At 37.7% G+C, this 16,582-nt stretch overlaps 1 protein-coding gene across 2 annotated transcripts in view; it reads right to left on the bottom strand.

Annotated features, from left to right (window-relative positions):
- CEP126 (centrosomal protein 126) overlaps positions 1–16,582 on the bottom strand; it is an 87,094-nt gene that overhangs the window by 21,215 nt on the left and 49,297 nt on the right. For both annotated transcript variants that reach the window (XM_033205657.1, XM_033205658.1), the window contains 2 exons: positions 7,562–7,674; positions 3,405–3,480 (listed from right to left, as the gene is read on the bottom strand). In XM_033205657.1, the coding sequence (XP_033061548.1) occupies positions 3,405–3,480; positions 7,562–7,674 (189 nt within the window). The remainder of the gene's footprint in view (positions 1–3,404; positions 3,481–7,561; positions 7,675–16,582) is intronic.

Here is a 16,582-nt window from a genome sequence, read left to right as displayed (position 1 = left end):
CTAATAGTCAGGACCCTCAGCTGTAGGTCTCTTGGAGATTGCTTGAGGTCCACTCCAGACCCTGTTTGCCTGGGTATCAGCAGCAGAGGTTGCAGAAGATAGAATATTGCTGAACAGCGAGTGTACCTGTCTGATTCTTACTTTGGAAGCTTCCTCTCAGGGGTGTACTCCACCCTGTGAAGTGTGGGGTGTCAGACTGCCCCTAGTGGGGGATGTCTCCCAGTTAGGCTACTCAGGGGTCAGGGACCCACTTGAGTAGGCAGTCTGTCCCTTCTCAGATCTCAACCTCCGTGTTGGGAGATCCACTGCTTTCTTCAAAGCTGTCAGACAGAGTCGTTCGGGTCTGCACAGGCCTCTGCTGCTTCCCCTGTTGTTTTTTAGCTGTGCCCTGTCCCCAGAGGTGGAGTCTACAGAGACAGGCAGGTTTCCTTGAGCCACTGTGAGCTCCACCCAGTTCGAGCTTCCCAGTGGCTTTGTTTACCTACTTAAGCCTCAGCAATGGCGGGCACCCCTCCCCCAGCCTCGCTCTGCCTTGTGGTTAGATCACAGACTGCTGTGCTAGCAATGAGGGAGGCTCCGTGGCCGTGGGACCCTCCTGGACAGGAGTGGGTATAATCTCCTGGTGTGCCCGTTTGCTTAAAGCGCAGTATTGGGGTGGGAATTACCCGATCTTCCAGGTGTTGTGTGTCTCAGTTCGCCTGGCTAGGAAAAGGGATTCCCTTCCCCCTTGCGCTTCCCAGGCGAGGCAATGCCTCACCCTGCTTCAGCTCTCGCTGGTCGGGCTGCAGCAGCTGACCAGCACCGATCGTCCGGCACTCCCCAGTGAGATGACCCCAGCACCTCAGTTGAAAATGCAGAAACCACCGGTCCTCTGTGTCACTCACGCCGGGAGCTGGAGACTGGAGCTGTTCCCATTCGGCCATCTTGCTCTGCCCAAAAAGTCAGACATCATTTTTTTCTCACTTGACATACAGAATCCTTCAGTCACTACCTTGTTCATCATCATTCATCTGAATATAGTTGCAGACCAGAGGTTGTGCCAGGAATGCACAATTGTGTCTTCAGTCCCTGTGTTTCAAGTGTTTGCAACAGCATGTGTGGCATCCTTCATGCTAAACTTGTTTTGAAAACCTTCTACGTCCACACCTCTGTTCACTGTTGCTGGTATGCTGTTCAAGAAAGTGTTTATATATATTTACTCTTCATCTATCTAAGGATACTCTGGTCACATGGCTGAATTAATGAAGTAATATTTTGGGGAAAACACATGGCATAAACATTATTTTTGATGAGAATTTCAGCTGGAGGATGAACAGAACAGTTGTCAAAGAATAACAAAATCTTGCAGTCATCATTTGAACCAGCTTCCCTGATATAAAATGTTTGTGAAACCAATCAGGAAAGATGTCCCTGGTGATCCATGTCCTTTTGTTAGCATATTAATGGACTGGTAAGAAATTCACTCCTTGAAAACAGTGAGGACACAAGATTTTGCCTATCATAGCAAGTTTACACTTAGGTGTGACTGAGTCATAAGCACAACCCAGCAGTTATTCTGTTATTCTTAATTCTTATAGGGGCTGTCTCATCAGCTATAGTCAACGTCTTTCTTGAGTAACAACACCAAGACAGTGATATTTCATCAGCAACATATACTTGTTCTGGTGTCAGATTTTCATCACTGATGACCTTGGCAAACTCTTCAATTAATTTCTCTGCTGCTTTGTAGAGAAAATTGTGCTGCTTGATCACCACAAATATTTAAAAATAATGCTGTGTCTTAAATGCTGTGTCTATAACCAGCCTGTTGAATATTCATAGTTCTCTTCAATTTTCAGTTCATCATGATAGATCTTTGCTTGTTTCATGATCAGCATACCATTAAGTGGCACATGTTCACTGCCACGCTGAGGGATCTACTCTTTGACTTCATGGTTGAAATCCTATGCAGTGTTTTTATATTTTGCATTAACTTCTGTTCATCTCTTCCAAAACAGAACTTCAACAGTTTATCCTTCTGTTTCTTCACGTCATATATTGTGGTCTTTCCAACACCATCCTTTTCTATATGACATTTTACACTTATTTTGCTGGTCTAGTTTCTCCAACAGTTTGACTTTCTGTGCTATTGATAAACAGAAATGTTTCCTCTTTTTCTTATCACTGCTACCCACATGGGTATCTTCAGGTCTTTTTGATATTTTCAACAATATCTTTACACCACAAAGCAGAGAAAAAGCAAAAAAAAAAAAAATATAGTGCGTAATGCATGTAGGTCTTGGCCCCATGTGGGGCCTCGTGGGGAATCTGCCATTGGTACATGTACCATTTTATTACTCCTTGTGAGGATGCTTACATGGGGGAATCCGGGTGTGCATGGAACAGATATAGCGCAGCTGAAGAGGGTTGAGAGGATCTTTTTTCCCCTTGGGGATGCTAAATAAACTGTGTGGTATGAGCCTGTGTTTTAGCTGTGACCCATCACATGAAGTCAGGTGTAAAATTTTCCATTTGTGGTGTAATATCAGGGGTCAAAAAACTTTGGACTTTGGAGCATTTTTGATTTGGAAATATTTGGATTAGGGATATTCAACATGTACATCTAATACCTGCTTACAAGCAGAAGATTAGCTCTCAATAATCATTTATTGAATGAACAAATAAAAATTAAAACATGTGAAAATACCATATAAGTAGAATAACATGCAAATAGTAAAGTAGTGAAAACATCTTCAACTAATATAAGAATTAGAATCCTTGATAGCTAAGGAATTTGCAGACATTAGTAAGAAAATTTCAAACTCTACTATCTAAGCTAAGAAAAAAGAGTACAAAGAGACAGTTCACCAGAAAAGACACAGAAAAGCAATTAAGCATAATATTAATGAAAGGTATAGAAATCAAAACTAACATAATACTATTTTTTTTGTCTATAGCAAATATGAAAAGATTCTACCTCAAGTTGACATACAACACTGGACATATACTACTAGAACAATTTTGAATAATATTTTTCTGGAAAATACTTTAGCAATATATATGAAAAGCCATATCAATGCTTATTTCTTTTGATCCAGTATTCATTTAATACACAGAGTTTAATTCAATAAATATTTACTGGGTGGCATTTACATGTCAGTTAACTGTAATTTTAATTCTGGAAATCTAACCTACAGAAATAAGTAAAAATCAGAAAATAACTTGATGTAGAAAGATGTTCAATACATTATTATTTAGAATAAAGAAACACTGACAATGACCTAGATGTGCAGGGGTGAGGAGAGTTCAGGTTCTAAATGGTGGTTTAACAATTACATAATACGTTAGCATCTGAGAATAGGCATACAAGAAAAAAAAATCACTGGGAACAAAGATCAGAGGAAAATGTTTAAACTAAAACGTACCTTCTTCAACATAAGAAGTACCCCTTGTAGTTTGTTTTGGCTCACTTGAACTTAGCTGGACACTTTGTCCACAATTCTACAAAAACAGAATATTGAATTAAAACATATTTCCATATTTAAAATTCATATGTACATGAACTTTTAAAAAACATTTAATTGCTATATATATTTTCAGCTACAATTGTTCACGTAACTTGTATATTACATTTTTTAGAGCTGAATTCAAGAATTATTATAATAAAGAAATTCTATGGTAACAGAATATTATGAATAATGTTTTATGTCCACTAAAAAATTTTCAGGTTATGATATTGTCTTGGATATTTGGAAGAGGTAAAGTGAGTAGGATGGTAATCAAAAGTGCTAATTAGGCCAGCACAGTGGCTCATGCTTGTAATGCCAACACTTAGGGAGGCCGAGGCAGGCGGATCACAAGGTCAGGAGATCGAGACCATCCTGGCTAACACGGTGAAGCCCTGTCTCTATTAAAAATAAAAAAAATTAGCCAGGAGTGGTGGCACACACTTGTGGTCCCGGCTACTTGGGAGGCTGAGGCAGGAGAATCACTTGAACCCAGGAGGTGGAGGTTGCAGTGATCTGAGATTGCACCACTGCACTCCAGTCTGGGTGACAGATCGAGACTCTGTCTCACAAATAAAAGAAGTGCTAATTAAAGAAAAGGTAAGAAATTACCTTAAAGTTTATAACCTAGTTGGTTTATCATTGTAAGCGTGAATCACAACTATTAGCCAAAAGCATCTGACTACAGCTAATGCCAAGGATAGGTAATTATCTTATATGACAAAACTTAAAACACAAATAGCTGCCCCAATGCTGCACAGAACCTTGAAAATGGAAGTCTCAGAACACTGGCAAAAAGTGTACGCATCCAACACTTTCTGAGAGATGTCAACTTCCCTTCCCTGAATATGGTCTACCTCCTTCTTTATTACCATTCTGTTTCACTTTAAGAAATAATTGTTTTCTGTCAGATAAAACTGCCTGGCTATGACTATACGTAACTTTTGTTCAATCTGATCTGATGAAAAACTGCAGATTTTTGCAACAGCTCTCCTTCAGTGGATCTCACAGTCTTGTTTGATCTCCATTATAGACTTGAGATACCTTGGACTGAAACCCTGGTGCAAACCTTTTCTACCTTTTCTTTTTTTTTTTTTTTTTTTTTTTATTATACTTTAAGTTCTAGGGTACATGTGCATGACGTTTATATCATGTATAACTCCCCAATGCAATCCCTCCCTCCTCCCCCCTCCCCATGATAGGCCCCAGTGTGTGATGTTCCCCTTCCCGAGTCCAAGTGATCTCATTGTTCAGTTCCCACCTATGAGTGAGAACATGCGGTGTTTGGTTTTCTCTTCTTGTGATAGTTTGCTAAGAATGATGGTTTCCAGCTGCATCCATGTCCCTACAAAGGACGCAAACTCATCCTTTTTTATGGCTGCATAGTATTCCATGGTGTATATGTGCCACATTTTCTGAATCCAGTCTGTCACAGATGGACATTTGGGTTGATTCCAAGTCTTTGCTATTGTGAATAGTGCTGCAATAAACATACGTGTGCATGTGTCTTTGTAGTAGAGTAATTTATAATCCTTTGGGTATATACCCAGTAGTGGGATGGCTGGGTCATATGGTACATCTAGTTCTAGATCCTTGAGGAATCGCCATACTGTTTTCCATAATGGTTGAACTAGTTTACAATCCCACCAACAGTGTAAAAGTGTTCCTATTTCTCCACATCCTCTCCAACACCTGTTGTTTCCTGACTTCTTAATGATTGCCATTCTAACTGGTGTGAGATGGTATCTCACTTATCTCTTTGAGATTTTCTCTATATAGATGTCATGGGCTGGAGAAAATCCAGTATGATAACATGCATTTCCTAATACAAGGTGACAAGGGCCACTGCTGTAGTAACTGAACCCTTGCTTAGGCTCTGGAATAAAAAACAAAAACAAAAACAAGTCAAAATAATAAGGATGAAAAAATTTGATTCAGGAACACTGACCTATTCTTAGGCTAACACGTGTTTGGAAAGTGTGTAAGTGGATGGGTGAAGATCTGTATGTGAAAGTGGAAGGGAGGCTTCTGAAAAGGACAAAAATGGGCTCTAAACATATTAAGAATGCCAAAGAGCAAGAGACAGAAGAATAGAATAAGACCTAGTAAAATAAAAATGAATTTACAGAGGGCACTAATAACAGGCATTTAAAATTTTGTTAGTTCGTTTTCTTGGTTATAATTACATATTACTTTTAAATTTATAATATATTAATGAAAATAAGGAAAAAATAAGGGTAAAGATGTTTTTGCATTGTGCATTTTGAGATGTTGGATGGGAACACGGCAGTTGAAATGGAAGGACTTATTAGGCATTATTGTATTTGTAATCAGGAGGTTATATCTGTAATTAACCATTACACTATTAAGCAATAAAAATATATGGGTAATGGGATTAACTTTGTTTACATAAATATACAACTAAATGACTTGTTTTGCTGGTAAGATTACATCATTGTTGATTATTCTCCACATAATAATCTTATCCATATAAAAATCAGTACTTCCTATAATATACAAATCATAGCATCTTCAACCGGTAACTTGGAATATAAATTCTTCATAAGGCATTTTATTAAAAATATTCCAGTTTTATTTTAAAAAGTCAGAGTGACATTTAAAGTGGAAATTCCCAAGTGAAATGCTATTTACTTATCTATCTAGACTTTTAATATTCTAAAGTCAATCCCTGGATCAAGTTAGACCTCTAGAAAATGCCATATTTGACTTCATTTACTTAGCTCTTACAGAATTACCTCCATTTATTTTAATTTTCTTTCATTTTTTTTGAGAGACAGGGTCTTGCTCTGTCACCTGGGCTGGAGTACACTGGCACAATTATAGCTTACTGCAGCCTCAAACTCCTGGGCTCATGCATCCTCCCACCTCAGCCTCCCAGGTAGCTGGGACTACAGGCATGCACCGCGTGCCTGGCTAATTTTTTTATTATTATTTTTGTGGAGATGAGGTCTTGCTATGTTACCCATGCTGGTCTTGAACTCCTGAGCTCAAGTAATCCTCCTGCCTTGGCCTCCCAAACTGCTGGGACTATAGGCATGAGCCACCATGCCTGGCCATTATTTAAAAATTGTTATTATGCTGTTTACTTTTATTGAAGATCTCTATCTCAAACAGTCATATTAAACTATTCATTTGTTGTGGAACTGTTATTAGGAGCATATTCATTATGTATTTCAAAGTTCCCTATGAAAGGTCCTCAGTGGGAAATGTTTTTTAAAATTGTATCCCAAACAACATCATCATCATCAATATCCCTTGAGAAGTATATAACTCATCTAATTTTCCTTTTTGCCATGTCTTCCAGGAAGCTTAGACACAAATAGGATATTCAGTCGCATGAAACTATAGTTGTCTTTATGATTAGCATGCTTGTATTTTTCTTTTTGAGATGGAGTCTTGCTCTTGTTGCCCAGGCTGGAGTGCAATGGTGTGATCTCAGCTCACTGTAACCTCCGCCTGCTAGGTTCAAGCAACTATCCTGCCTCAGCCTCCCAGTAGCTGGGATTACAGGCACCTGCCACCACCCTTGGCTAATTTTTCATATTTCTAGTAGAGACAGGGTTTCACCATGTTGATCAGGCTGGTCTTGAACTCCTGACCTCAGGTGATCCACTCACCTTGGCCTCCCAAAGTGCTGGGATTACAGGTGTGAGCCACCGTGCCTGGCCTAGCATACTTGTTTCTTCTATCCAGGTCTCTAATTTTCTTTCTTTTTTAAGTGTATATTTAAATAGCTTTGTTGAATTTTGTTGTGAATGACCTCGTTTTTTCCAGCATTGGCTATCAATAATAACAAGTAAAATAATAATAATGATTTAGAGGTGGTTTAAAACTTTCATTGGTAACTGATTATACAGGCTAACTAGAATACAGCAAGTAGGTATAGTGGAATAATTTCCTAGCATAAAGATTCACTGCTTCACAAATGGCTTTGGCTATAATTATATTTATGTTATGGCATACAGTTTACAGCAAGAGCATAGTTCTTTAAGAACCTGTGTTTTCCAAGCAATTTTTAAATATTGAATAGAGATTTTGATTAATATTGTACTTACATTAATTTGCTCACTGTCCTTCTGTCCTACAGATCCAGGGTTTTGTCTTTTCTGCTCTAAAATATTTCTTCGCTTAGTTTCAACAATTCGTTTTCTTCTCATAACAGTAGACCCTTGAACAAATGCCAGCACAATGTCAAAAATTATGTAAGTTGAGTAGCCAATATATATCCACTGCAAATTTTCAAGTTACTTTCAAACATCAAGAAAACTCTGTAAGTTTAATTTATTCAGTTGGCATACTTTATTGAGCTCCTCTTATATGTTCTATGCATGGCACAGTTAAAATGTTGAATTCAACAAAATCCTTGCTTCTGAGGGGTTTATAGTTTAGAGCAGTAACCTCCAGAGCATGATGCAGAACACCAGAAGACTGTGTGAGATAATCCACTGGTGTGCTGGAAGAACATATTAGAATTCCAATTCATATTTATTATCTAAAAATTAGAAGTAAAACTTCACTCATATAATATATGACTGACACTGGCACCCTGGTTATTTTGCAAGGTAGATGCTCATGTAATGCATGAAGTAAACTCAGTTATCTTAAGAGTCAAAATTCCAAGTGTGAGGGTGACAGTGGTGTCATAATTCATTAGCTCAAGTTAGCTTCCTGCAATGTACTAAAAATTATGTGTACCCAGGTAAGTGAACTTATGCGTATCTTACAGTATCTTTTTTTTTTTTTTTTTTGAGACGGAGTCTCGCTCTGCCGCCCAGGCTGGAGTGCTGTGGCCAGATCTCAGCTCACTGCAAGCTCCGCCTCCCGGGTTCACGCCATTCTCCTGCCTCAGCCTCCCGAGTAGCTGGGACTACAGGCGCCCACCACCTCGCCCGGCTAATTTTTTTTTGTATTTTTTAGTAGAGACGGGGTTTCACCGTGTTAGCCAGGATGGTCTCGATCTCCTGACCTCGTGATCCGCCCGTCTCGGCCTCCCAAAGTGCTGGGATTACAGGCTTGAGCCACCGTCTTACAGTATCTTAACAAGCCCTCACAAAATAACAAAGTGGCTAAAATAACTTTTGTAGGGTTTCTACTATATCTTTGGTATTTATTATTTAAGGTGAGTTGTAGGTACATGAATGCTTATTATACTATTTTTCTTTGCTTTTTTTTTTTTTTTTTTGAGACAGAGATTGCTCTGTCGCCCAGGCTAGAGTGCAGTGGTGTAATCTTGGCTCACTGCAACCTCTGCCTCCTGGGTTCAAGTGATTCTCCTGCCTCAGCCTCCCGAGTAGCTGAGACTACAGGTGCATGCCACCACGCCAAACTAATTTTTGTATTTTTAGTAGAGATGGGATTTCACCATGTTGGCCACGATGGTCTTGATCATAAGGAAATCAAATACTACATGTTCTCACTTGTAAGTGAGAGCTAAACTTTGAGTACACATGGTCATAAAGAAGGGAACAGCAGACACTGGGGCTTACTTTAGAGTGCAGGGTGGGAGGAGAGCGGGGACTGGAAAACCACCCTTGGGTATTATGCTCACTTCCTAGGTGACAAAATAATCTGTACACCAAAACTTAGTGACATGCAATTTACCTATATAACAAATGTGCACATGTATACCTGAACCTAAAAGTTAAAAAAAAGAAACAACAACAACAAAAATAAATAAAGGAGGGGGGAGGATAAATAACCTGCCCAAGGCCGTAGAGCCAGTAAGGGGCAAAGCTGGGATTCAGCTCCAATTAGTTGGGGTCTAAAATCTAAACTTCTAGCTCCTACACATATGCTAGTAATTTTCATTCTGATTTGACTGTGTCTCACAGAAATAAATATATTTTGCATTGTGACCTTGGATACATACATAGTTTTATAAAATATATTTATCCTCACAACATATGATACTTTCTGGTAGTTTCCATTCTAGAATATTCTAATTCTAAAATTAGACTTCATTAAAAAAATACTGGTTACCAGTCATTGATTTCACAATTGACGAACAAGTCATGTCCCACAGTTTAAAAAGCACTATATTATGCTTATTTCCACCTGTATCAATATGCTAAATGCTACATACGCAAAATATTATAGTTTCCACTGAGATTATTTCGGCAGCAATATAGTTTCTATGTTGTTTTCTATTCTTGGAATTTTCTTCCTCTAAATCTTGAGAAGCCCTCATCTTTATCTAAAAAGCTTTAAACACCTTGCATAAAAATTCCCTTGTTCACGTAACTGCTGTGTCAAGGTTTTATCTCATCCCTCAGTCTACTCATCAATCTTCTGAAGTCACTTTTGTACTTTCTTGATTGAATTATTTATCTTTGTGCTTTATTGTTCTTTGTAGTTTTGTGGATTGTAAATTATTGATTGCAGTTAAAGACACAGTATATGCCTGAAACAGTTCATGTATTTTTCTGTTCATATACACGTGTTTAAATATTATCTAACAATTAATACAATAGCTGAGAATCTTGCTATTTTTGCAAAAATAATGTAGCTTGCACTGGTATCTCTGGCCAAATTCCTAGTTTCATATGAAAATTCTAGATATGATAGTTTCACCACCACAACTCAAAATAAAGCAACTAATCTTCAATAAAGCATTGTATTTTTTAAAATCTGTAGTATTCTTAATTGTAAACACAAAAAAAATACCGGAGACAATCTCAGAATTATAGTTTTGGAAAAAAAACTTCGAAGTTAACTAGTTCAACCTGTAACCCATGGATCTAAATTACTCACAGGTGGACATTCAACTGCTGCTTGAATGGAATAGTGATGAGGAGCCACTGCCTCATGAGGGCATCCTCTTCCTTTGCTGGATAGCTCAAATCCTTCCTTACGCGGAGCTGAAAACCTCTCTGCAATTTTTACCCTTTTAGTTCAGTTCTGTTTACTCCTTCTTCTTTGTAATAAGCCTTCAAATATTTGTACATAGCTATCATGTCTCTTAGGCTTGTGTTTCTTTAACTGACTTTTAGACTGAATCTCTCCTCTCATAGCCCTGGGTAATCTAGTTTATAATTCCTGAAAATATATATTATAAAATGACATAGAGTACAGCAGTACTTCTAAAGATCTGCTTGTTACTGCCTAAAATTATTACCCATCACCTAGGTATTAAGCCCCGGATGCATTAGCTATTTATCCTGATGCTCTCCCCTCCCCACTCCAAGACTCTAGTGTGTGTTGTTCCCCTCCCTGTGCCCACGTGTTCTCATTGTTCAGTTCCCATTTATAAGTGAGAACATGTGGTGTTTGATTTTCTGTTCTGTGTTAGTTTGCTGAGGATAATGGCTTCCAGCTTCATCTATATTCTTGCAAAGGACATGATCTTGTTCCTTTTTATGGCTGCATAGCATTCCATGGTGTATATGTATCACATAATTAGAAACCATTTTATACTGTACGACTGAAAAACATTAAAAAGTTTATCAGACTTTTGGTGAAGATGGAGTAAAGGCAACTTTCATACATTACTCTGGAAAACAATTTGGATTACCTAGTAAAGTTGAAAATACACATACCATATGGTTCAGCAACGTGTGCATCAGTAGATGTACAAAGCTGTTCTTGAATTATTCATAAAAGGAAGAAACTAGAAGCAACACAAATGTCCAGTGCCAGGAGAATGAAAACATTGTTTGAACATTCATATAATTGAATGTGATTGTAGCAATGAATATGAAGTACAGCTCACTAATCAATCTAAAAAACAAAGTTGATTGCAATACATTCATATGTGGCAAAATTATCAAGAAAATCATGGAATAATTAACATGAATTTTTTTTTTTTTTTGAGATGGAGTCTCACTCTGTCACCCAGGCTGGAGTGCAACAGCACAATCTCGGCTCACTGCAACCTCCACTTCCTAGGTTCAGGTGATTTTCCTGCCTTAGTCTCCGGAGTAGCTGGGACTAAAGGTGCGCGCCAGCACATCCAGCTAATTTTTGTATTTTTAGTAGAGACAGGGTTTCATCATGTTGGCCAGGCTGGTCTTGAACTCCTGACCTTGTGATTCGCCTGCCTCGGCCTCCCAAAGTGTTGGGATTACAGGTGTGAGCCACCGTGCCCGGCTTAACATGAAATTCTTCATGGTGTTCACGTCTGTAACAGAGGAAGGGGATGCAATTGGGAAGAAGCATATAGGGCTTTGTAGGTATTGGGATTTTTCTTTTCTTTCTTATTTTATTTTTTTTGGAGACTGAGTCTCACTCTGTTGCCCAGGCTGGAGTGCAGTGGCATGTTCTTGACACACTGCAAACTCCGCCTTGGGATTGAAGTGATTCTCCTGCCTCAGGCTCCTGAGTAGCTGGGATTACAGGCGCCCACCACCACGCACAGCTAATTTTTATATTTTTAGTAGAGACGGGGTTTCACCATGTTGGCCAGGCTGGTCTCAAACTCCTGGGCTCAAGTGATCCACCTGCTTTGGCAACCCAAAGTGCTGGGATTACAGGTGTGAGCCACGGCACCTGGCCACTATTGGTGATTTTCTATTTCTAAAAGTGAGCAATGGGTACAGGGTTCTCTTATTATTAGTCTTAACTTGTTCTTATATGCCACATACATTCTTTTCTATGTCAGATATATTTCACAATTAAAACTTTTAAAAGTATGCCAGGCACCATGGCTCACAACTGTAACCCCAGCTACTTGGGAGGCTGAAGCAGGAGGAATTCTTCAGCTCAGGAATTCAAGATCAGCCAGGGCAATGCAGTGACTCCCCACCTTAAAAAAAAAAAAAAAATAAAGGCACCCCCCCCCAAAACCGTAAACAGTAAACTGAATGCAAATAAATGTATGACTTTATAGCTATTTCTGCTAAACTGAACTTTACTGGTTTTGATTTGCTAGTTCAGTTAGCCAGGATGATTCTGAAGCTTGCTTCCAGCCTCGATTTCATCAGTAACTTCCTTTGATACTCTGCACCATCCACAAATTGTATAGATTAATGTACTATTTTTTTCATGTATATTACTGAAAAATTTGTTGTTATTAAGAGTTTAAAAAAAACAAAGTAAGGCTGGGCACGGTGGCTCACACCTATAATCCCAGTACTTGGGAGGCCTAGGGAGGCAGAGCACCTGAGCCTGAGCTCAGGAGTTTGAGACCAGCCTGGGCAACATGGTGAGACTTCATCTCTACCAAAAATACAAAAAATTAGCCAGGCGTGGCGGTGCGTGCCTGTGGTCTCAGCTACTGAGAGGGCTGAGGTGGGAGGATCACTTGACCTTGGGAGGCGAAGGTTGCACGAAGATCATGCCATTGCACTCCAGCCCAGGTGACAGTGAGATCCCTGTCTCAGAAAAAAATAAACAAAGTAGCTCAATATTTAAGAACATAGATTCATAATGCCTTAATTTTGAGTATGCCACTTACACTAGCTATGCAATTTATACAGTCAGTTATCCTCTATGTGACCCAGTTTCCTCAGCTACAAAATGGGTGTAAGAATATTACTTACCTCACAGATTTATTGGGAGGATTAACTTTGTTTCAATATTTAAAGTGCTTAGTAATTGGAACATAATAAATGTTACCTAATTTTTGCCTAGGATATTTCCTCATCTATAAAATGTGACAGTTGAAAGTAAATTGTCACATTGGTCCTTTCTAGTAATCAAATTTTTGATTCTGTGAAGATATTCTTAATAATTATTGGAAAAGAAAAAAGTATTCTTTTTGAAATCAGATTTAAATAATGTGTCAACATCATTTGGCTTTCAAAAAAATGGAAGTAGAATCTATGTATAGAAAAGTGCACAAACTGAAAATAAACAGATTATATACCCAAACCTAGATTTCACAGCCACTCATGTCAAGAAACTGAATATTACTAGCACCAAAAATGCTCACCTCATTACCTGTTTCCATATACCCCCCTGCCATTTTACCTGTTCTTGATATAAATGGAGCAGAATATGCATTTTTATTGTGCAATATGGTTCTTTTGCACAATATTATGGTGTAAGGTATACCCATACTGCTGTTTTTCAGCAATAGCTCATTTATATTAGAGTATTTCATTAAATGAATAATGGAATTTAACTCTATTTATATATTATACTATTGAAGAACATTTTGAGTTCTTTATATCTTCTGGATATAAGCCCTTTGTCAGTAACATGCATTACAAATATTCTCCCACTCTGTGGTTTGCCTTTTCAATCTGTTAATGGTTTTCTGGATGAAAATAGTCTCTCATTTTAAGAAAAATGAGCAGTGAAAGTGATGAGGAAAGAGAAGTGGGGAAATTAGATGTTTGGGGAGGATGTTTGAAATAATTATTTCAAAGGAAGGACAGTGAATTTACGAGAGAAACAGTAGGAATACTCAGTAATGTTGATCATCAGAAAATGTTGATCATAAATCTACAGTATAGCCAATATGCCTGGCACATTGGTATGAATTTTCTCTGCTACTTAGAAGGAGGCAGAGAAAAAGTAAATAATTTTTTCCCCTGGGTGGGGGAGGGTTGTTTGATTACTGTGACAAAAAAGACCAAGAGGCAAAGAGCTTAGGATATTGGTAAAAGAACTAATGAAATGATGAACCTGGCCAGGCACAGTGGCTCATGCCTATAATCCTAGCACTTTGGGAGACCAAGTGGGAAGATGGCTTGAGCCCAGGAGTTCAAGACCAGCCTGGGTATCATAGGGAGACCCTGTCTCTATATAAAAAAATTAGTTGGGCATGGAGGTGTGTACCTGTAGTGCCTGAAAGGTTGAGGTGGGAGCATTGCTTGAGCTCAGGAGTCCCAGGCTGCACTGAGCCATGATCATGCCACTGTGCCCTAGCCTGGGGAACAAAGTGAGACCCCCATCTCAAAAAAAGAAAAAAAAAAAAAGAAAGAAAAGAAAAAGAAATGGACCATTAAATTTAAGCTGGGTAAGGAGTAGAAAATAAAGAGCTGATGATTTGGAAAGAAAGAGATGATGAATTGGAATGAGAAAGTAGAGAAAATATTGGACTGAAGAAGCCCAGTAGGGTAGAAGAATGGGAGGAGTAAGAGTAGGGAAAAGAGAGGAGAATCTGCTTAAGTAGTGGAGTGAGTGAGTTTGCTTACTATCTGGATAATAGGATCCATACCCCAAACCTCAGCATCATGCAGTATCCCCATGTAACAAACATGCACATGTATCCTCTGTATCTAAAATAAAAGCTGAAATAAAAAAAAGAAGTAGAGAAGTTATGAATGTTGACGAGGTCCAGAATATAGCAAAGGGAATGGGTATTTGAGGCAGAATTGTATAGAAAGTTATTACAGATGAAAAAGGAGTGAGGAAGATCAGGGTGTTTGCTCATCCATATAAAAGCTGAACTATCCAGTATGATGGCAAAGACTTTGGAAATGAAGACTGTGAACCAAATATCAAAGTCATCTTTTAGGGGGGAAATAACTTGAGACATGAGGAGGTGGTATAGTTGAATGGCTTGGATCTAATTGGAAGAGGTTTTCCTAGAGAGTTATGCTAGAGTGTTCTGGAAATGCTAATTGAGAACAAGATGCTCTCTACAACTGTCAACTCTGGATGCATAAGGGTATAAAAATAAAATGAATTGGCAAATAAAAGAGTAGGAAAAGAAATCCCACAAATGCTCACTGAACTACAATCCAGCATTAACAAAGAGTTCACTTGAAGCATTTTATATTTAAACAGTTTTGGAAAAAAAGCTTAAATGACTGAACATACAAAATATTCAGTATTGTTAATATTGTTATATTTTCGAAGTATAATCACTGTATTAATATGTATAGATATTTACAACAGTGTGAATATTTAAGAACATTTAAGAATGCTAAAATTCATTATATTTTCCAATGTCCTTTATACGAAGGTCCCAGAGAGAAGTACCTCCTTTGATTAAATGTCGGTAAAATATTGGTTTCTCCAGATAAAATGTATCCCATTCCTTTATCAGAGAATCAGATAATTTTAATATGCTACCCTTTTGTACATAAGCTATTGGGAAACTGTAAGTTTCCTAATATTTTTCCTAATTAGCAGAGTGTGATATATGATATTTGCTTCATAACTATATTTACTATATGGTTTTAGTACAAAAAGCACAGGACTTGGAACCACAGAGATCTGGATCAAAATACCAATTCTGCTATTTACTAGCTCTTGACCTTGGATAATTCTGCTTACTTCTTTGCAAAACAGTGTCTTAAAAATATTTATTTCTCAATATTATTAGAAGGTTTAAATCAGATAATAAGTATAAAACACTTAGTACTGTGACTGGTACAAGGTAGAAACTCAAAAAGGGTAACCATCATTATTTATTTTAGAATATTTAATCTGTATGATACCTTCATTTTTTGAAGTGTTGTGAAAACTAAAGTTACATTTTGAAATGACTGGATAAAAAAATCATAATTTTAGTGACAGAAACAATTTTTTAAAATCTAGATTTTTGTAGAAAAGTAATGAAGATTCTTAGATTATAGTGTCTGCATTTAGCTTCCCTTCTGCTAATGTGGCTTGTATCCATTCAATTCAAGTAGAGTCTGGGTGATTACTAAGTGCCAGACACTTGTTAGGATCCGGGGATACTGTGATGAATTACACAAATGTCCCTGGTCCTTAAAAACTCATGGTTTAATTGAAGATGACTTTGAATATTAAATTTTAAACTCTCATTATATATCAATATTTATTCATACCTTTGGAAAAACAAGAGTTGTTTTTCTGATTGCCTCCAGACTCCAGTCCTGTTTCTCAATAGGCAACTGTTTCCTATTGGCAGGAAAATGTATTGCTTTCTAGTTTATTCCCTCATAGGAGGAAAGAAGTTTTATGAGAGTCAACCAGCTAGTAAGGGCAATGGCATTCTCTAGAGAATTAATTTTCAAAAATATTTCAAGGCAATGATATCATTTTTTTGCTCTCATGGCAGATAAAAGCGGAGCTACCACACTTTGGGAAAGGGAATGGGAGAATCAGGTATATCTAATTAATATTAGTTTATAGCAACTCAATTTAACAAACAATTTAAAGAAAAATGAATATAATTACATGTATTCACTTGTTTATAATAATTTAAACAATATTTTTCA

The sequence above is a fragment of the Trachypithecus francoisi genome, unplaced genomic scaffold (assembly GCF_009764315.1).
Source record: "Trachypithecus francoisi isolate TF-2019V2 unplaced genomic scaffold, Tfra_2.0 Lachesis_group8, whole genome shotgun sequence".
NCBI classification, from domain to species: domain Eukaryota; kingdom Metazoa; phylum Chordata; class Mammalia; order Primates; family Cercopithecidae; genus Trachypithecus; species Trachypithecus francoisi.
The sequence above is the reverse complement of the archived record's forward strand: the minus strand, read 5'-3'. Positions and strand labels throughout refer to the sequence as shown.